The sequence below is a fragment of the Oncorhynchus mykiss genome, chromosome 16, assembly GCF_013265735.2.
Source record: "Oncorhynchus mykiss isolate Arlee chromosome 16, USDA_OmykA_1.1, whole genome shotgun sequence".
Taxonomy (NCBI): domain Eukaryota; kingdom Metazoa; phylum Chordata; class Actinopteri; order Salmoniformes; family Salmonidae; genus Oncorhynchus; species Oncorhynchus mykiss.
In genome coordinates, this window is record NC_048580.1 from 1,575,797 (window position 1) to 1,597,947 (window position 22,151).

At 41.7% G+C, this 22,151-nt stretch overlaps 1 protein-coding gene and 1 long non-coding RNA gene across 4 annotated transcripts in view; both read right to left on the reverse strand.

The window, feature by feature from the left end:
• Positions 1-896: 896 nt before the first annotated feature.
• The window catches only part of ggps1 (geranylgeranyl diphosphate synthase 1), a 34,889-nt gene continuing 13,634 nt past the window's right edge, over positions 897-22,151 (reverse strand). For all 3 annotated transcript variants that reach the window (XM_036945927.1, XM_036945926.1, XM_021564559.2), the window contains 4 exons: positions 18,933-19,003; positions 5,716-5,880; positions 5,259-5,474; positions 897-1,974 (listed from right to left, as the gene is read on the reverse strand). In XM_036945927.1, coding sequence (XP_036801822.1) covers positions 1,573-1,974; positions 5,259-5,474; positions 5,716-5,880; positions 18,933-19,003 — 854 coding nt within the window. In that variant the 3' untranslated portion in view covers positions 897-1,572. The remainder of the gene's footprint in view (positions 1,975-5,258; positions 5,475-5,715; positions 5,881-18,932; positions 19,004-22,151) is intronic.
• Positions 1,984-5,238, reverse strand: LOC118939495. Its single transcript, XR_005036411.1, has 3 exons — positions 3,094-5,238; positions 2,856-2,919; positions 1,984-2,745 (listed from the first exon to the last, which is right to left on the reverse strand). It is a non-coding gene; the product is annotated as an uncharacterized LOC118939495 (long non-coding RNA).

The following is a 22,151-nucleotide window of genomic DNA, read 5'->3' on the forward strand; positions in this document are numbered from 1 at the left end:
TACAGTTTTATATCTTTATGTTTGAAGCCTGAAATGTGGCAAAAGGTCGCAAAGTTCAAGGGGGCCAAATACTTTTGCAAGGCACTGTAATTGAACATTATGGTAAAGTTTAGATTTCTGCCTAAATAGACCAAATTGTAATTATTTTTCATGACCATTTATTTGTTTATATTTTTTTGAAAAGTCTGGAACTCACCTCTCTGGTGAACATAGTTATAAATTGCTGAGGTGTACTCACGTCTGAGGTGTACTCACGTCTGAGGGCACAAGCTCAAATGCATGACAAATATAATGAAAATATGAAAAACCAAATGTTTTCCGATTCAACAAAAGTATAGGGCTTGAAATGACTGCTACTATATTGAGAAAGCATTTCAGTCACATTATAAAACAACTTATAAGATTTCACATTATAACTTTCACATAACTAAAATAAATAATGATCCTACTTAGTGATACACAAGAAAATATGTTGGCCATCAAGTGGAGAGGGTTTTCAGCAGTTGAATTCAAAATGATTCAGGGTGTATAAAAAGGGAACCACACCTGCATAAGGTAAGTCAATACCACCTACTGAGTAGTGTGTAGGAAAGGCTTACATTTCCCAAGTCTAAATCGGGCCCTTTGTGACTCGTCTCAGTCCCTTACGGTGTCACTTGGGACCCAGACCCCTAGCCTGGTGTAGCAGGGACCGGTCAGGTTGGGAGGATCCCAACAGTAGCAGGTGTTAGAGAGGACTATCCTGGCTAAGGGCTGGATTCGATTAGTATTTCTGATTAAGCCAACATGCCGAGTTTATCGCGTAGGCAGTCTCTGCATACGTGGGAACATTGATTCAAATGTTTTTTAAAAAGTGCCATGAGGATTTAATCCTGCCCAAAAAAAATGAAATGCCATTTGTCAAAAAAAAAGGTTTTATTCAATAAATTCATGTTTGTTACATATAAGCCATATGCACTGTACAGTATCAACGTAGACAAATGTAATAACGTGGAGAACGTGTCGCAGGGTGAATCTGGAGACACTAAGTGTTGAACCAGAAACACACTTCAACTTTAGGTGAAGCTAGCAGACAATAACCAAACACATTGATAGAACATTCATTCATCTAACACGCACCGAACACTACTCTGGTAGTACATTCCTCAGAAAGCTGACCTCATTTTTTCTTCTACACCTCATTGACACTTGGCATTCACTAAAGCCTGGAAACTCATTTCCATTTAGTATTGAAATAAAAAAAATTGTAAAAAAAAAATCTAAACTTTAAACTGCAAGTAACACTTACAATTTTTAAAGATTTTTGTAGAGACAGCGTTCTTCTGACAAGTCCATGTGATGAACACATCTCCTCTTCTCCATATGTATAATCATGTATATGTGTTGTGTTTGACATTTGTCTAGAGTACGACTAGAAAGACAAGGTTTGTGAAGCTGTGAGTTCTTGGTTTTGGTATAGTTGTCATGCTCAGGGGGACTCTGTATAATCCAGCCGTGTGACAGTGTGGTGAGCATGATGTCAGTGTTCTGTGTGGCTGGACTGCGGCTCTGACTCATGTCTGGTAGATGTGGTCAGTCCTCTTCAGGGACAGATTTTGTCTCAGGCTCCCTAAACATCTTACTGAGGTGTTTCACTAACCCCTCCAGCTCAGGGTTTCCCCCCAGATCAGTGATAAGGCGGTATGCCTCGACCTCCAGCCCTCTCAGGGTCTCTCTGGTGTAGGCGAAGGAGCCCGCCTTCTCCAGGTAGTCCACACAGTACCTCTTAATGTCAACGTTCTCCGTCCTCTGTCTCAGGATGTTCTGAACCTGAGTGCTCTCTGGACGGGACCAGATGGCATGGATGGTGGGGAAGGAGAATTTACCCTCGGTCAGATCCTCACAGAAGGACTTGTTCTCACTGTACTCTGTTGAGTTCAGGTTGGCGTAGTCGTCTCTGATCTGGAAGAAGAGTCCTAACGTATCCAGGAGAGGCTAGAGGGGTCAAAAGTCAAAATCAAATGAAAACGGTTTTCAGAAAGTTTTTAACCATTTTTTTATAAAGCCGTTGTCACAAAGTGCTTAACAGATATCCCACCTATCCCTAACTAGTTTTAACAGATATCCCACCTATCCCTAACTAGTTTCAACAGATATCCCACCTATCCCTAACTAGTTTTAACAGATATCCCACCTATCCCTAACTAGTTTCAACAGATATACCACCTATCCCTAACTAGTTTTAACAGATATACCACCTATCCCTAACTAGTTTCAACAGATATCCCTAACTAGTTTTAACAGATATCCCACCTATCCCTAACTAGTTTCAACAGATATCCCACCTATCCCTAACTAGTTTTAACAGATATCCCACGTATCCCTAACTCGTCTCAACAGATATCCCTAACTAGTTTTAACAGATATCCCACCTATCCCTAACTAGTTTTAACAGATATCCCACCAATCCTTAACTAGTTTCAACAGATATCCCACCTATCCCTAACTAGTTTTAACAGATATCCCACCTATCCTTAACTAGTTTCAACCGATATCCCTAACTAGTTTCAACAGATATCCCACCTATCCCTAACTAGTTTTAACAGATATCCCACCAATCCTTAACTAGTTTCAACAGATATCCCACCTATCCCTAACTAGTTTTAACAGATATCCCACCTATCCTTAACTAGTTTCAACCGATATCCCTAACTAGTTTCAACAGATATCCCACCTATCCCTAACTAGTTTTAACAGATATCCCACCTATCCCTAACTAGTTTCAACAGATATCCCTAACTAGTTTTAACAGATATCTCACGTATCCCTAACTAGTTTCAACAGATATCCCTAACTAGTTTTAACAGATATCCCACCTATCCCTAACTAGTTTCAACAGATATCCCACCTATCCCTAACTAGTTTTAACAGATATCCCACCTATCCTTAACTAGTTTCAACAGATATCCCTAACTAGTTTCAACAAATATCCCACCTATCCCTAACTAGTTTTAACAGATATCCCACCTATCCTTAACTAGTTTCAACCGATATCCCTAACTAGTTTCAACAGATATCCCACCTATCCCTTACTAGGTTTAACAGATATCCCACCTATCCCTAACTAGTTTTAACAGATATCCCACCTATCCCTAACTAGTTTTAACAGATATCCCACCTATCCCTAACTAGGTTTAACAGATATCCCACCTATCCCTAACTAGTTTTAACAGATATCCCACCTATCCCTAACTAGTTTTAACAGATATCCCACCTATCCCTAACTAGTTTCAACAGATATCCCTAACTAGTTTTAACAGATATCCCACCTATCCCTAACTAGTTTTAACAGATATCCCACCTATCCCTAACTAGTTTTAACAGATATCCCACCTATCCCTAACTAGTTTCAACAGATATCCCTAACTAGTTTTAACAGATATCCCACCTATCCCTAACTAGTTTCAACAGATATCCCACCTATCCCTAACTAGTTTTAACAGATATCCCACCAATCCTTAACTAGTTTCAACAGATATCCCACCTATCCCTAACTAGTTTTAACAGATATCCCACCTATCCCTAACTCGTTTCAACAAATATCCCTAACTAGTTTTAACAGATATCCCACCTATCCCTAACTAGTTTCAACAGATATCCCACCTATCCCTAACTAGTTTTAACAGATATCCCACCTATCCCTAACTAGTTTCAACAGATATCCCTAACTAGTTTCAACAGATATCCCACCTATCCCTAACTAGTTTCAACAGATATCCCACCTATCCCTAACTAGTTTTAACAGATATCCCACCTATCCCTAACTAGTTTTAACATATATCCTGCCTATCCCTAACTAGTTTTAACAGATATCCCACCTATCCCTAACTAGTTTTAACAGATATCCCACCTATCCCTAACTAGTTTTAACAGATATCCCACCTATTCCTAACTAGTTTTAACAGATATCCCACCTATCCCTAACTAGTTTTAACAGATATCCCACCTATCCCTAACTAGTTTCAACAGATATCCCACGTATCCCTAACTAGTTTCAACAGATATCCCACCTATCCCTAACTAGTTTTAACAGATACCCCACCTATCCCTAACTAGTTTTAACAGATATCCCGCCTATCCCTAACTAGTTTCAACAGATATCCCTAACTAGTTTTAACAGATATCCCACCTATCCCTAACTAGTTTCAACAGATATCCCACCTATCCCTAACTAGTTTTAACAGATATCCCACCTATCCTTAACTAGTTTTAACAGATATCCCGCCTATCCCTAACTAGTTTTAACAGATATCCCACCTATCCCTAACTAGTTTTAACAGATATCCCACCTATCCCTAACTAGTTTCAACAGATATCCCACCTATCCCTAACTAGTTTTAACAGATATCCCACCTATCCCTAACTAGTTTTAACAGATATCCCACCTATCCTTAACTAGTTTCAACAGATATCCCGCCTATCCTTAACTAGTTTTAACAGATATCCCACCTATCCTTAACTAGTTTCAACAGATATCCCGCCTATCCTTAACTAGTTTCAACAGATATCCCACCTATCCTTAACTAGTTTTAACAGATACCCCACCTATCCCTAACTAGTTTTAACAGATATCCCGCCTATCCCTAACTAGTTTCAACAGATATCCCTAACTAGTTTCAACAGATATCCCGCCTATCCTTAACTAGTTTTAACAGATATCCCACCTATCCTTAACTAGTTTTAACAGATATCCCACCTATCCTTAACTAGTTTTAACAGATATCCCACTTATCCCTAACTAGTTTCAACAGATATCCCACCTATCCCTAACTAGTTTTAACAGATATCCCACCTATCCCTAATTAGTTTCAACAGATATCCCACCTATCCCTAACTAGTTTCAACAGATATCCCACCTATCCCTAACTAGTTTCAACAGATATCCCACCTAAAAACACCAAACATCAAAAAACAAAGGTACAAAACCCTATAGGAACCACCAGGCTCTGAGGAGTGGGCCTGTCAATCCAATATACACGGGAAAGAGCACACAGTGTGCTTAACTGCATTACAAAGCCGTCCTCTCATCAATTTGCTATAAAAAAGTTCAACAAGTAAAATAAAATGTGTGACTTGCTTCAGCTGTCCGAAACTATATATTTAAAAAAAAAATGGTTTAAATAAGTTTAGAAGATGAAGTTGCAGCATTAACAGCAACATAGGAAATAAATATGCAGGACATGAAATTTAAATAAAATAGTCAATATAATAAAATGTACCTTAAGGTCTCGTTTCCAGCCAGAGAACAGCTGCATGAGCCCCACGGCCAGGCCAAACAGACCCCCCGTCTTCTGGAGGACCATGGTACGGTACTGGCTCTCTGTGGGACAGGTGTAGGTGTCCCTCCAGTGGATGTCTAGGCCCTGGCCGCGATGCAGCTCCAACAGCTGTCTGGTGAACACATGCACTGCTTCGGGGTGATCCAGGGTTAGCACCTAATAGCACCAACAACACATGGGTTATAACGCTGTCTGGTGAACACATGCACTGCCTCGGGGTGATCCAGGGTTAGCACCTAATAATACCAACAACACATTTTATTTTATTTATTTTATTTTACCTTTATTTAACCAGGTAGGCAAGTTGAGAACAAGTTCTCATTTACAATTGCGACATGGGTTATAACGCTGTCTGGTGAACACGCTGATCAAAAAACAACCAATCAATGGCGCTCACCTTCTCCAGTCCCAGGAAGTAGACGTAGTTGGCAGAGTTGATAACAGAGGGGACTCCATAGATGCTGTGGGCGACAGGGAAACCTCTCCTCAGCGTAGAACTGTCCTCAATGTCATCTATCAGGAGACTGGCGTTGTGCAGCATCTCTGTCACTTGTATGATCACCTAGGCAAGAGACATTTTCATTTGGTTTCTCACAGCGGTTTGAACATGAGGAATCCTACAGGTTCATTTGGTTTCATACAGCTGTTTAAACATGAGGAATCCTACAGTTTCATTTGGTTTCTCACAGCTGTTTAAACATGAGGAATCCTACAGGTTCATTTGGTTTCATACAGCTGTTTAAACATGAGGAATCCTACAGTTTCATTTGGTTTCTCACAGCTGTTTAAACATGAGGAATCCTACAGGTTCATTTGGTTTCATACAGCTGTTTAAACATGAGGAATCCTACAGGTTCATTTGGTTTCATACAGCTGTTTAAACATGAGGAATCCTACAGGTTCATTTGGTTTCATACAGCTGTTTAAACATGAGGAATCCTACAGGTTCATTTGGTTTCATACAGCTGTTTAAACATGAGGAATCCTACAGGTTCATTTGGTTTCTCACAGCTGTTTAAACATGAGGAATCCTACAGGTTCATTTGGTTTCATACAGCTGTTTAAACATGAGGAATCCTACAGTTTCATTTGGTTTCTCACAGCGGTTTGAACATGAGGAATCCTACAGTTTCATTTGGTTTCATACAGCTGTTTAAACATGAGGAATCCTACAGTTTCATTTGGTTTCATACAGCTGTTTAAACATGAGGAATCCTACAGGTTCATTTGGTTTCATACAGCTGTTTAAACATGAGGAATCCTACAGTTTCATTTGGTTTCATACAGCTGTTTAAACATGAGGAATCCTACAGGTTCATTTGGTTTCATACAGCTGTTTAAACATGAGGAATCCTACAGGTTCATTTGGTTTCATACAGCTGTTTAAACATGTGGAATCCTACAGTTTCATTTGGTTTCTCACAGCTGTTTAAACATGAGGAATCCTACAGGTTCATTTGGTTTCTCACAGCTGTTTAAACATGAGGAATCCTACAGTTTCATTTGGTTTCATACAGCTGTTTAAACATGAGGAATCCTACAGGTTCATTTGGTTTCATACAGCTGTTTAAACATGAGGAATCCTACAGTTTCATTTGGTTTCATACAGCTGTTTAAACATGAGGAATCCTACAGTTTCATTTGGTTTCTCACAGCTGTTTAAACATGAGGAATCCTACAGTTTCATTTGGTTTCTCACAGCTGTTTAAACATGAGGAATCCTACAGGTTCATTTGGTTTCATACAGCTGTTTAAACATGAGGAATCCTACAGTTTCATTTGGTTTCTCACAGCTGTTTAAACATGAGGAATCCTACAGGTTCATTTGGTTTCTCACAGCTGTTTAAACATGTGGAATCCTACAGTTTCATTTGGTTTCATACAGCTGTTTAAACATGAGGAATCCTACAGGTTCATTTGGTTTCATACAGCTGTTTAAACATGAGGAATCCTACAGTTTCATTTGGTTTCTCACAGCTGTTTAAACATGAGGAATCCTACAGGTTCATTTGGTTTCATACAGCTGTTTAAACATGAGGAATCCTACAGTTTCATTTGGTTTCTCACAGCTGTTTAAACATGAGGAATCCTACAGGTTCATTTGGTTTCATACAGCTGTTTAAACATGAGGAATCCTACAGGTTCATTTGGTTTCATACAGCTGTTTAAACATGAGGAATCCTTCCGTTTCATTTGGTTTCATACAGCTGTTTAAACATGAGGAATCCTACAGGTTCATTTGGTTTCATACAGCTGTTTAAACATGAGGAATCCTACAGTTTCATTTGGTTTCATACAGCTGTTTAAACATGAGGAATCCTACAGGTTCATTTGGTTTCTCACAGCTGTTTAAACATGAGGAATCCTACAGTTTCATTTGGTTTCATACAGCTGTTTAAACATGAGGAATCCTACAGGTTCATTTGGTTTCATACAGCTGTTTAAACATGAGGAATCCTTCCGTTTCATTTGGTTTCATACAGCTGTTTAAACATGAGGAATCCTACAGTTTCATTTGGTTTCTCACAGCTGTTTAAACATGAGGAATCCTACAGGTTCATTTGGTTTCATACAGCTGTTTAAACATGAGGAATCCTACAGGTTCATTTGGTTTCTCACAGCTGTTTAAACATGAGGAATCCTACAGTTTCATTTGGTTTCATACAGCTGTTTAAACATGAGGAATCCTTCAGTTTCATTTGGTTTCTCACAGCTGTTTAAACATGAGGAATCCTACAGGTTCATTTGGTTTCTCACAGCTGTTTAAACATGAGGAATCCTACAGTTTCATTTGGTTTCATACAGCTGTTTAAACATGAGGAATCCTACAGGTTCATTTGGTTTCTCACAGCTGTTTAAACATGAGGAATCCTACAGGTTCATTTGGTTTCTCACAGCTGTTTAAACATGAGGAATCCTACAGGTTCATTTGGTTTCTCACAGCTGTTTAAACATGAGGAATCCTACAGGTTCATTTGGTTTCTCACAGCTGTTTAAACATGAGGAATCCTACAGGTTCATTTGGTTTCATACAGCTGTTTAAACATGAGGAATCCTACAGGTTCATTTGGTTTCTCACAGCTGTTTAAACATGAGGAATCCTACAGGTTCATTTGGTTTCTCACAGCTGTTTAAACATGAGGAATCCTACAGGTTCATTTGGTTTCATACAGCTGTTTAAACATGAGGAATCCTACAGTTTCATTTGGTTTCTCACAGCTGTTTAAACATGAGGAATCCTACAGGTTCATTTGGTTTCTCACAGCTGTTTAAACATGAGGAATCCTACAGTTTCATTTGGTTTCATACAGCTGTTTAAACATGAGGAATCCTACAGTTTCATTTGGTTTCTCACAGCTGTTTAAACATGAGGAATCCTACGGTTTCATTTGGTTTCTCACAGCTGTTTAAACATGAGGAATCCTACAGTTTCATTTGGTTTCATACAGCTGTTTAAACATGAGGAATCCTACAGGTTCATTTGGTTTCTCACAGCTGTTTAAACATGAGGAATCCTACAGTTTCATTTGGTTTCATACAGCTGTTTAAACATGAGGAATCCTACAGTTTCATTTGGTTTCATACAGCTGTTTAAACATGAGGAATCCTACAGTTTCATTTGGTTTCATACAGCTGTTTAAACATGAGGAATCCTACAGTTTCATTTGGTTTCATACAGCTGTTTAAACATGAGGAATCCTTCAGTTTCATTTGGTTTCATACAGCTGTTTAAACATGAGGAATCCTACAGTTTCATTTGGTTTCATACAGCTGTTTAAACATGAGGAATCCTACAGGTTCATTTGGTTTCTCACAGCTGTTTAAACATGAGGAATCCTACAGTTTCATTTGGTTTCATACAGCTGTTTAAACATGAGGAATCCTACAGGTTCATTTGGTTTCTCACAGCTGTTTAAACATGAGGAATCCTACAGTTTCATTTGGTTTCTCACAGCTGTTTAAACATGAGGAATCCTACAGGTTCATTTGGTTTCATACAGCTGTTTAAACATGAGGAATCCTACAGGTTCATTTGGTTTCATACAGCTGTTTAAACATGAGGAATCCTACAGTTTCATTTGGTTTCATACAGCTGTTTAAACATGAGGAATCCTACAGTTTCATTTGGTTTCATACAGCTGTTTAAACATGAGGAATCCTACAGGTTCATTTGGTTTCTCACAGCTGTTTAAACATGAGGAATCCTACAGTTTCATTTGGTTTCATACAGCTGTTTAAACATGAGGAATCCTTCAGTTTCATTTGGTTTCATACAGCTGTTTAAACATGAGGAATCCTTCCGTTTCATTTGGTTTCTCACAGCTGTTTAAACATGAGGAATCCTACAGGTTCATTTGGTTTCTCACAGCTGTTTAAACATGAGGAATCCTACAGGTTCATTTGGTTTCATACAGCTGTTTAAACATGAGGAATCCTACAGGTTCATTTGGTTTCATACAGCTGTTTAAACATGAGGAATCCTTCCGTTTCATTTGGTTTCATACAGCTGTTTAAACATGAGGAATCCTACAGGTTCATTTGGTTTCATACAGCTGTTTAAACATGAGGAATCCTACAGGTTCATTTGGTTTCATACAGCTGTTTAAACATGAGGAATCCTTCCGTTTCATTTGGTTTCATACAGCTGTTTAAACATGAGGAATCCTTCCGTTTCATTTCATAGTTTGTTTTGTATATACAGTACCAGTCAACAGTTTGGACAAACCTACTCATTCCAGGGTTTTCTTTATTTGATTATGTTCTACATTGTAGAAGAATAGTGAAGACATCAAAACTACGAAATGACACACATGGAATCATGTAATAACCAAAAAAAAAGTGTTAAACAAATTGCATTGAGATTCTGCAAAGTAGCCACCCTTTGCTTTGATGACAGCTTGTAAATAAAAAATCCTTGAATGAGTAGGTGTGCCCAAACTTTTGCCTGGTTCTGTGTATATATATTATTTATTCCCCCAGAGAAACAGGACACAAGCAGAAAACAAAACCATCCTCTATGGTTGATAGCATCTCAAGAGGTGTTCCCGTCTGGTCTATTCATATCAAGATATTATACATACAACTAGGCACATTGAGTTAATCACATTGGTTTTTATAAAAAACTTTTTTTTTACATCAGTAGTTTTCAAAGTGCTTTACAGATACCCAGACAACAACAACAACGAGCAAGCAATGCAGAGGCACAGTAGCTAGGAAAAACTCCCGAGAAGTTGTAGTCAGTCACAGGTCAGAAGGCCACCGCAGAGTTACCGTCTAGCCATGCTCAGAGTCCTGCTGTGCTACAGCTATTCTCCAGTAGGGGAAGCTACCTGACAAGGCTGCACTGTGTGAGAGGGAATGTAATTTGGAGAGAGATTGAGATTCACCGAGTAGACAGGCAGACAGTGAATATGGAGCTCTGCTCTGTGTAGGGTGAAGCTAAGGACAACATAAATCTCGTGTTCGCTCTTCATCCTCCTAGATCTAGCCGTTGCCTTGGACACTGTGAACCAACAGATCCTCTTCTCCACCCTCTCAGGGCGGGGCGTCTCAGGCTCTATCAGATCCTCCTCTCCACCCTCTCAGGGTTGGGCGTCTCCGGCTCTATCAGATCCTCCTCTCCACCCTCTCAGGGCTGGGTGTCTCAGGCTCTATCAGACCCTCCTCTCCACCCTCTCAGGGCTGGGCATCTCCGGCTCTATCAGATCCTCCTCTCCACCCTCTCAGGGCTGGGTGTCTCAGGCTCTGCCTCCTCTCCACCCTCTCAGGGCTGGGAGTCTCAGGCTCTATCAGACCCTCCTCTCCATCCTCTCAGGGCTGGGCGTCTCCGGCTCTATCAGATCCTCCTCTCCACCCTCTCAGGGCTGGGCGTCTCAGGCTCTATCAGATCCTCTTCTCCACCCTCTCAGGGCTGGGCGTCTCAGGCTCTATCAGATCCTCCTCATCACCCTCTCGGGGCTGGGCGTCTCAGGCTCTATCAGATCTTCCTCATCACCCTCTCGGGGCTGGGCGTCTCAGGCTCCACCCTCTCGGGGCTGGGCGTCTCATCTTTTCCCCAAAAGCACCGACTTTGCTGATAAATACTTTTGAGGGAAAATGTGTCGTCGTCTCACCACCTAGCCATCTAAATGCGTCGTCGTCTCACCACCTAGCCATCTAAATGCGTCGTCGTCTCACCACCTAGCCATCTAAATGTGTCGTCGTCTCACCACCTAGCCATCTAAAATGTGTCGTCGTCTCACCACCTAGCCATCTTAATGTGTCGTCGTCTCACCACCTAGCCATCTAAATGTGTCGTCGTCTCACCACCTAGCCATCTAAATGTGTCGTCGTCTCACCACCTAGCCATCTAAATGTGTCGTCGTCTCACCACCTAGCCATCTAAATGTGTCGTCGTCTCACCACCTAGCCATCTAAATGTGTCGTCGTCTCACCACCTAGCCATCTAAATGTGTCGTCGTCTCACCACCTAGCCATCTAAATGTGTCGTCGTCTCACCACCTAGCCATCTAAAATGTGTCGTCGTCTCACCACCTAGCCATCTAAAATGTGTCGTCGTCTCACCACCTAGCCATCTAAATGTGTCGTCGTCTCACCACCTAGCCATCTTAATGTGTCGTCGTCTCACCACCTAGCCATCTTAATGTGTCGTCTCACCACCTAGCCATCTAAATGTGTCGTCGTCTCACCACCTAGCCATCTAAATGTGTCGTCGTCTCACCACCTAGCCATCTAAATGTGTCGTCGTCTCACCACCTAGCCATCTAAATGTGTCGTCGTCTCACCACCTAGCCATCTAAATGTGTCGTCGTCTCACCACCTAGCCATCTAAAATGTGTCGTCGTCTCACCACCTAGCCATCTAAAATGTGTCGTCGTCTCACCACCTAGCCATCTTAATGTGTCGTCTCACCACCTAACCATCTTAAGAATGCACTAATTGTAAGTCGCGCTGGATAAGAGCATCTGCTAAATGACTTAAACGTGAAATGCAGTAAAAAGTCAACTATATGTTAGAATATGTGCCATTTAGCAGACACTTTTCCAAAGCGACTGAGTCATGTGTGCATACATTTTCCACACGAGTGGCCCCAGCAGGAATCGAACCAACGGCCCTTTACTGTTGCAAGCGCCATGCTCTACCAACTGAGACTCACAGAACCACCTGGCTGGTGGGTCAGGGATGAGACGGACACTGTAGTGCTTTTGTAGGTTTCCCCATAACATATATAGTGCACTACTATTAAACAGTGCTTTAACCTTTGACCCTGTGAACCCTGGTAAAAAGTAGTGTACTTCATAGGGCGCCATTTTATACCTGCATAGCTGTCGTTGGACATAAAGTGCTCATCTTGTTAGATTTGTTGTTTAGGAACTTAGTCTGTTGAATATAATACGTGTTTGTTAGAGAGGAATTTCATTTAAAACGGGGGAGGGGTGGGCAATGCCAGTCCTCGAGGGCCTGATTGGTAGAACATCTTTTCTCCATCCCTAGCAAACACAGCTGATTAATCACATTGCATTCCAAACGGAAGATCCTGTTTAGGTGATTATTAGAGTCAGGTGTGTGAGCTGGGGCAAAACTGTCTCACCAATCAGGACCTCGAGGACTGGTTTTTCATTAACCCTAACCCCAGTCCTCCTAACCTCAACCCCAGTCCTCCTAACCTCAACCTCAGTCCTCCTAACCTCAACCACAGTCCTCCTAACCTCAACCACAGTCCTCCTAACCTCAACCTCAGTCCTCCTAACCTCAACCTCAGTCCTCCTAACCTCAACCTCAGTCCTCCTAACCTCAACCTCAGTCCTCCTAACCTCAACCTCAGTCCTCCTAACCTCAACCTCAGTCCTCCTAACCTCAACCTCAGTCCTCCTAACCTCAACCTCAGTCCTCCTAACCTCAACCTCAGTCCTCCTAACCTCAACCTCAGTCCTCCTAACCTCAACCTCAGTCCTCCTAACCTCAACCTCAGTCCTCCTAACCTCAACCTCAGTCCTCCTAACCTGGTACGTACAATTTTTTTATGAGGTCTTGGCTGATGTCAAGCAAAGAGGCACTGAGTTTGAAGGTAGGCCTTGAAATACATCCACAGGTAAACCTCCAATTGACTCAAATTATGTTAATTAGCCTATCAGAAGCTTCTAAAGCCATGACATCATTTTCTGGAATTTTCCAAGCTGTTTAAAAGGCACAGTCAACTTAGTGTATGTAAACTTCTGACCCACTAGAATTGTGATACAGTGAATTTTAAGTGAAATAATCTGTATGTAAACAATTGTTGGAAAAATTAGTTGTGTCATGCACAAAGTAGATGTCCTAACCGACTTGCTAAAACTGTTGACCCCTACACTACTAGTCTACAGAGCTCCCCTGACCCCTACACTACAGAGCTCCCCTGACCCCTACACCACTAGCCTAGAGCTCCCCTGACCCTTACACTACTAGTCTACAGAGCTCCCCTGACCACTACACTAGAGCTCCCCTGACCCCTACACTACAGAGCTCCCCTGACCCCTACACTACAGAGCTCCCCTGACCCCTACACTACAGAGCTCCCCTGACCACTACACTAGAGCTCCCCTGACCCCTACACTACAGAGCTCCCCTGACCCCTACACTACAGAGCTCCCCTGACCCCTACACTACAGAGCTCCCCTGACCCCTACACCACTAGACTACAGAGCTCCCCTGACCCCTACACTACTAGTCTACAGAGCTCCCCTGACCCCTACACTACAGAGCTCTCCTGACCCCTACACTACTAGACTACAGAGCTCCCCTGACCCCTACACTACTAGCCTACAGAGCTCCCCTGACCCCTACACTACTAGTCTACAGAGCTCCCCTAACCCCTACACTACAGAGCTCTCCTGACCCCTACACGACTAGCCTACAGAGCTCTCCTGACCCCTACACTACTAGTCTACAGAGCTCCCCTGACCCCTACACTACAGAGCTCTCCTGACCCCTACACTACTAGTCTAAAGAGCTCCCCTGACCCCTACACTACAGAGCTCCCCTGACCCCTACACTACTAGTCTACAGAGCTCCCCTGACCCCTACACTACAGAGCTCCCCTGACCCCTACACTACTAGCCTACAGAGCTCTCCTGACCCCTACACTACTAGCCTACAGAGCTCCCCTGACTCACTGTATACCCACAGACCACTAGGCAGAGCAAGAGGCAACTACTGTACTAATTACTAGCTGCAGTTCCCAGACAGGGCCACAGTACAGAGAACCTCAAGTCAGTCCAAATTGTATTTCCAGGTCTAGGCTGGAGGCTGCTAGAGAGGCTGTAGCTGGTCAAGGGGTTTCAGGAGTCAGACGCCTACAGATGGAAGCTCTGGATCATAGAAATAGTACCATGTAAAGAGGTGTGTGTTTCCTGATGGAGAATAAATAAACAGCTGGACAGATGACAGAGACATGGGTGAACCAGTCACTGGCTGGCTGTATCTGTGCTGTTTCCATGGTGTTGAGGCGACTGACTACAGTGCCTGACAGACCGCTTGTTAATGATGGCGGCAAGCACACTCAGTCTGTTGGCCGGGTTCAGGGAGAGTTTACTGCCAAATAAACCACGCTGCCGCACAGAGATGAAGAGAGAGGGGGAGATGAAGCAGAGAGCGAGCGCAGAGAGCGAGCGTAGAGAGAGAGAAAGGAGAGCGAGCGGAGAGAGAGAGAGAAAGGAGAGCGAGCGGAGAGAGAGAGAGAAAGGAGAGCAAGCGGAGAGAGAGAGAGAAAGGAGAGCGAGCGGAGAGAGAGAGAGAAAGGAGAGCGAGCGGAGAGAGAGAGAGAAAGGAGAGCGAGCGGAGAGAGAGAGAGAAAGGAGAGCGAGCGGAGAGAGAGAGAAGAGAAAGGAGAGCGAGCAGAGAGGAGAGAAAAAGAGAGAAAGAGAGGAAGAGAGAAAGAGAGAGAGAGAAAGGAGAGCGCACAGAGAGTGAGTGCGCAGAGAGAGGAGAGCGAGAATTAAATTGAAATTGAATTGATAGGGAGGAGAGCTGTGTAATCGCTGTGCTGTGACACAATAACAGATAGTGTATGAAGACAACATGTCACCCGTTGTTTAGGGAGCTCTTTGTACACGCACACTGAATCTGGTCACATGTTCTGCATTTAAAAATGAGGCTGCCAACATGCCAGTCAAACAGAACAAATGTCTCTTCATTTGGCATCTCATATAAATACACCTTTAATTTTCTATTTACCTCAAATCAGAGGGGCATAGGGCTCACTGGAATATCAAGAGCCCGGGAGCTGCCCGCGAGGGGACCGGAGTTGAGCTGCCCGCGAGGGGACCGGAGTTGAGCTGCCCGCGAGGGGACCGGAGTTGAGCTGCCCGCGAGGGGACCGGAGTTGAGCTGCCCGCGAGGGGACCGGAGTTGCGCTGCCCGCGAGGGGACCAGAGTTCAAATCAAATTGTATTGGTCAAATACACATATTTAGCAGCTGTTATTAACGGTGTAGCGAAATGCTTGTGTTCCCAGCTCCAACAGTGCAGTAGTATCTAACTAAATGCTTGTGTTTCTAGCTCCAACAGTGCAGTAATATCTAACTAAATGCTGGTGTTCCTAGCTCCAACAGTGGAGTAGTATCTAACTAAATGCTTGTGTTTCTAGCTCCAACAGTGCAGTAATATCTAACTAAATGCTGGTGTTCCTAGCTCCAACAGTGGAGTAGTATCTAACTAAATGCTTGTGTTTCTAGCTCCAACAGTGCAGTAATATCTAACTAAATGCTTGTGTTCCTAGCTCCAACAGTGGAGTAGTATCTAACTAAATGCTTGTGTTTCTAGCTCCAACAGTGCAGTAATATCTAACTAAATGCTTGTGTTCCTAGCTCCAACAGTGCAGTAGTATCTAACTAAATGCTTGTGTTTCTAGCTCCAACAGTGCAGTAATATCTAACTAAATGCTTGTGTTCCTAGCTCCAACAGTGCAGTAATATCTAACTAAATGCTTGTGTTCCTAGCTCCAACAGTACAGTAATATCTAACTAAATGCTTGTGTTTCTAGCTCCAACAGTGCAGTAATATCTAACTAAATGCTTGTGTTCCTAGCTCCAACAGTGCAGTAGTATCTAACTAAATGCTTGTGTTTCTAGCTCCAACAGTGCAGTAATATCTAACTAAATGCTTGTGTTCCTAGCTCCAACAGTGCAGTAATATCTAACTAAATGCTTGTGTTCCTAGCTCCAACAGTACAGTAATATCTAACTAAATGCTTGTGTTCCTAGCTCCAACAGTGCAGTAATATTCAGTATTATTCAGTATTTCACTGTAAGGTCTACTACACCTGTTGTATTCAGCATTTCACTGTGAGGTCTACTACACCTGTTGTATTCAGCATTTCACTGTAAGGTCTACTACACCTGTTGTATTCAGCATTTCACTGTGAGGTCTACTACACCTGTTGTATTCAGCATTTCACTGTAAGGTCTACTACACCTGTTGTATTCAGCATTTCACTGTGAGGTCTACTACACATGTTGTATTCAGCATTTCACTGTCAGGTCTACTACACCTGTTGTATTCGGCATTTCACTGTGAGGTCTACTACACATGTTGTATTCAGCATTTCACTGTGAGGTCTACTACACCTGTTGTATTCAGCATTTCACTGGGAGGTCTACTACACCTGTTGTATTCAGCGTTTCACTGTAAGGTCTCCTACACCTGTTGTATTCAGCATTTCACTGTAAGGTCTACTACACCTGTTGTATTCAGCATTTCACTGTAAGGTCTACTACACCTGTTGTATTCAGCATTTCACTGTAAGGTCTACTACACCTGTTGTATTCAGCATTTCACTGTAAGGTCTACTACACCTGTTGTATTCATCATTTCACTGTGAGGTCTACTACACCTGTTGTATTCAGCATTTCACTGTAAGGTCTACTACACCTGTTGTATTCAGCATTTCACTGTAAGGTCTACCTACACCTGTTGTATTCAGCATTTCACTGTGAGGTCTACTACACCTGTTGTATTCAGCATTTCACTGTAAGGTCTACTACACCTGTTGTATTCAGCATTTCTGGTTGTATTCGGCGCATGTGACTAATAACATTTGATTTGATGAGGTTCTCCTAACCCTAACCCATTCTTCTCTGCAGATCCTCTCAAGCTCTGTCAGGTTGGATGGGGAGCATTGCTGCACAGCTATTTTCAGGTCTCTCCAGTGATGTTCAATCAGGTTTAAGTCCGGGCTCTGGCTAGGCCACTCAGAGACTTGTCCCGAAGCCATTCCTGTGTTGTCTTGGCTGTGTGCTTAGTGTCGTTGTCCTGTTGGAAGGTAAACCTTCACCCCAGTTTGAGGTCCTGAGAGCTCTGGAGCAGGTTCTCATCAAGGCTATCTTTCCCTCGATCCTGACTAGTCTCCCAGTCCCTGCCCCTGAAAAACATCCCCATAGCAGGATTCTGCCACCACCATGCTTCACCGTAGGGATGGTGCCAGGTTTCCTCCAGACGTGACGTTTGGCATTCAGGCCAAAGGGTTTAATCTTGGTTTCATCAGACCAGAGAATCTTGTTCCTCATGGTCCGAGAGTCTTCAGGTGCCTTTTGGCAAACTCCAAGCAGGCGGTCATGTGCCTTTTACTGAGGAGTGTCTTCCATCTGGCCACTCTACCACAAAGGTCAGATTGGTGGAGTGCTGCAGAAATGTCTTGGTACCCTTCCCCAGATCTGTGCCTCAACACAATCCTGTCTCGGAGCTCTACGGACAATTCCTTCAACCTCATGGCTTGGTTTCTGCTCTGACATGCACTGTCAACTGTGGGACCTTATATAGACAGGTGTGTGCCTTTCCAAATCTTGTCCAATCAATTAAATTCACCACAGGTGTACTCCAATCAAGTTGTAGAAACATCAAGGATGACTAATGGAAACAGGATGCACCTGAGCTCAATTTAGAGTCTCATAGCAAAGGGCCTGAATAATTATGTAAATAAGATATCCGTTTAATAAGGTAAGCATCAAATAAGGTATTTCTTTTTTTTTTAAACAGTTTTTTAGACATTTTTGCAAATCTGTTTTCAGGTTTGTCATTATGGGATATTGTGTGTAAATTGCTGAGGATGTTTTTTAGAATTCAATCTTTTATAAAATAAGGCAACTTACCGTAACAAAATGTGGAAAAAGTGAAGCGGTCTGAATACTCTCCTAAGGCACCGTATCTAGATAGAGTCTGTTGTCATTACGTTATACCTGCTGCTGTACCGTCTCACTCTCTCTCCGTGACCAGTGGCCCACTCGCATTGGCACACATACTCAGGTGGTGCCAGATTTGTAAGTGATTGATACATTAAAAAAATTATAATAATTTAAAAAAAAAGTGTGCCTAAATGAATTACATGAACCAAAATGTAACTAATTTTCATGACTTTTACAGGCCTGGAACACAACATTTAATTACATGAGTTTTTCAGGATTTTCGTACAAACCCGTATTTACAGAGTATTTATAAAAAGTTGAATGTTAAAAGGATGCAACCCTATTCCCTTAATAATAAAAGGATGCTATAATAGGATCCCTATTCCCTTAATAGTGCACTACCTTTGACCAGGTTCCCCATTTGGGGAATAGCCTCATTGAAACATTCCGGTCCTTACCTGAAGTTTGTCCTCGGGAACATTGAGCCAGTGGTTAAACGCCTGAGAGAGTTTAGTCCGTACTTGTTTTCCTGAAAAAGTCCAAAAGGAAAAGTTTGTTTAATAAAAAATAAAAAATAAATGACAGAGTATGGAGTACTATTGACAAACAAAGACCACTGCCATGCTTGCATCCCAAATTGAACCCTATTCGCTCAAAAGTAGTGCGCTACATAAGGAATAGGGTGCCATTTGTGACACAAACATGTTTCAAAGCTCAACAGGAAGCTAAAAAGTATTTCCTCACTTCTTTACTTTGAACAACCAGGACTGTATCCCAAATGGCACTCTATGCCCTATATTAGGGCACTACTATACCGTATATAAAACACGGACCTGGTCAAAAGTAGTGCACTATATGGGGAATACTATTTTGGGACACATTCCAGAAAACATCCCATTGAATCTGGAGTATGATAAAAGCCTTCTACAGTAAAAACCAGGTTTACTAGAATATTAAAAACCCTTCTATAAACCCGAATGGGTTTACTACAAAAGATGAAAGGCATTTCTACAGTTATTTTGTCAGCTTTGTTTAGGAGAGAAGGTTCTGGAGGAGGTGTGAATACTACTGAATAATAATAATAATGAATAATGAATGACTAATACTAATGAATTGACACTCTCCTCGACCACTTATCGGTTTAAGGGTCACGGATGAGAGAAGACGGAGGAGATGAGACTTTTGCCCCCATGTACTTCCTACCCATATAGGAACACATGACTGGAGCGGTGCTCCCTGCCATCCAGGACCTGACACCGCCTGGTATAGAAGAAGGCCCCAAAAAATTGAATTGCCAGCGTAAACATGAGGGGGAGAGAGGACATCCCTGTCTTGTGCCCTTTTCTTAAGCAATTTTATCTGATCACGTATTATTTGCGTATATTTTTGCTTTAGGACATTTATATAATATTTATAAAATCTATTATTTCAGCTGTAAAGTTGCAAGCGTCCAAAGTTTTGAATGTAAAATGACATTCAAGCCTGTCAAAAGCCTGTTCAGCATCAACAGACATTACTGATACTTACAAAAACAAGATAAACATGTGTGTATTTTTAATAAACCCTGTTTGACTGATATGTATCAAGTCTGGTAAAACTAGATTTTTTAAAACTTAAAGGGTCTGTAATCAGCAGAAGTTCAGATTTTCCTGGTTTTAACCTCTCTGCGCACGGAAGCCGGTAGCGGGATGAAATTCGACAACATACAGTGATCGCTACATAAATAGTCATATTAAACATTCATGAAAATACAAGTGTCTCACATGTTTAGAAAGCCTAGAATCTTGCTAATCAAAGTGCGTTGTCAGATTTAAAAAAGGATTTACTGCGAAAGAATACGATGCAATTATCTGAGCATAGAGCCCCATAAAAAACAACTATTTCAACCAGCACAGGCGTAACAAAATCACAAACTGCAATAAAATAAATTGTTTACCTTTGACGATCTTCCTCTGTTTGCAATCCCAATGCTCATTGTTACACAATGAATGGTCTTTTGTTTGATAAAATCCGTTTTATAGCCTAACGTGAAACATTTTGTGAACCGCTTGTGTCGTGAATTCCGTCTCATTCCATTTTCGACGACACATTCCAGGTAAATAACCCACACAGAACGTGACTTTTCCAGTCATGTTTGGTTTCACTGTAATCAACTGGTTTGTTTGTAACGCAACCAAACCTGATGGGTCATTTCGCGGGACGTATTGTCTGAAAGAAACCGATTTTTAGACAACAAGTAATGACATCATTGTGCACCAATGATTTGCCCGCTGTTTCGTTGATTGACTGTATTTTAACCCAATGACCACTGATCGTCTTGATCAGCGTAAAGAGGTTCATTCGCCATTGACGATTCATTCCGGAAGGAGCTACGCATATTGCGCACAGCACTGTTTTGGTAAAGCGCATATTCAGCTGTTTATATAGCAATCAGTATGGCGACTAAGTCAGGGAAAGCTAAATCTAAGTCTAGATATACAGATGAACACACACTTTTAGAAGAAATTGATCGAGGACGATTCATTTAGCGATTCCCAAATGGAGGAATATTTTTGGAATGGAGAGGACATCGTTTTGGACAGGTAAGTTCTTCTCATGCTAATGCCGTTGTTTGAAATTAATAATATAAAATATTATTTGTGAAATGAAATAGCCTATTTGAGGCTGTTGAGGGGAGGGCAGGCCCACAACAATGGCCAAAGTGAAATGGAGACAGTAGATACAGCTGGTCTGTTGTAATATAATAAAGACAGTAGATCTAGCTGGTCTGTCATAATATAAAATATTTTGTATATAGTTATTCCATTCAAAATGTATAACTTCACCAATTTGGCCACTTGGGTACATTTGGGCTACTTGTGTGGGACACCTGGGTGACTTCATGATAAATGTCATGTAGCACACTCATTTTGGAAGTTATCATTCTGAAAGTTTGCACAAGTACTGTTGCCCTCTTATGTTTTCCACTGAAATTGTCCCCATCATCCTATCTGAATGTTTGTTTTGTCTTGTTCATTTTAAAGATGATGATACAACAATAAAAATAAAAACGTATGTTTTTTTTCATTGTATTATCTAAACTAGATCTATTGTGTTACATTCTCCTACATTCAATTCACATTTACACAAACTTCAGAGTGTTTTCTTTCAAATGGTACCAAGAATATGCATATCCTTGGTTCTGTGCCTGAGCTACAGGCTGTTAGATTTGGGTATGTCTTCAAGAGGGAATTGAAAAAAGTAGGGGGTAGCTCTAAGAGGTTTTAATATAACTGAAATAACTGTTTGATACATGGAACTAGGAAGTACTGCATTAAGTGACGTGTCATTTGTGTAAATAGGGGCGTCACTACGTCCCAAAACTTTAAATAGATTTCTATTTGAAAGCAATTTCCTGGTTGTTTTCTCAGTGTGAATATTTTAACAGTGCCTAATATTTGATCTGTGTTTAGTGATTATGTTAAAAAAACGTACTTTCACTTTGTGTAGATTATTTACATTTCCCCCCCTCTTCAATTATTTGAATAAGGCTGTAACGTAACAAAATGTGGAAAAAGTCAAATACTTTCCTAAGGCACTATGACTAAAGTAAAGTACACACACTAAAGCACATGTCAAACTCGTGCCACGGAGGGCCGAGTGTCTGCATGTTCGCTCCTCCCTTGTACTTGATTGCT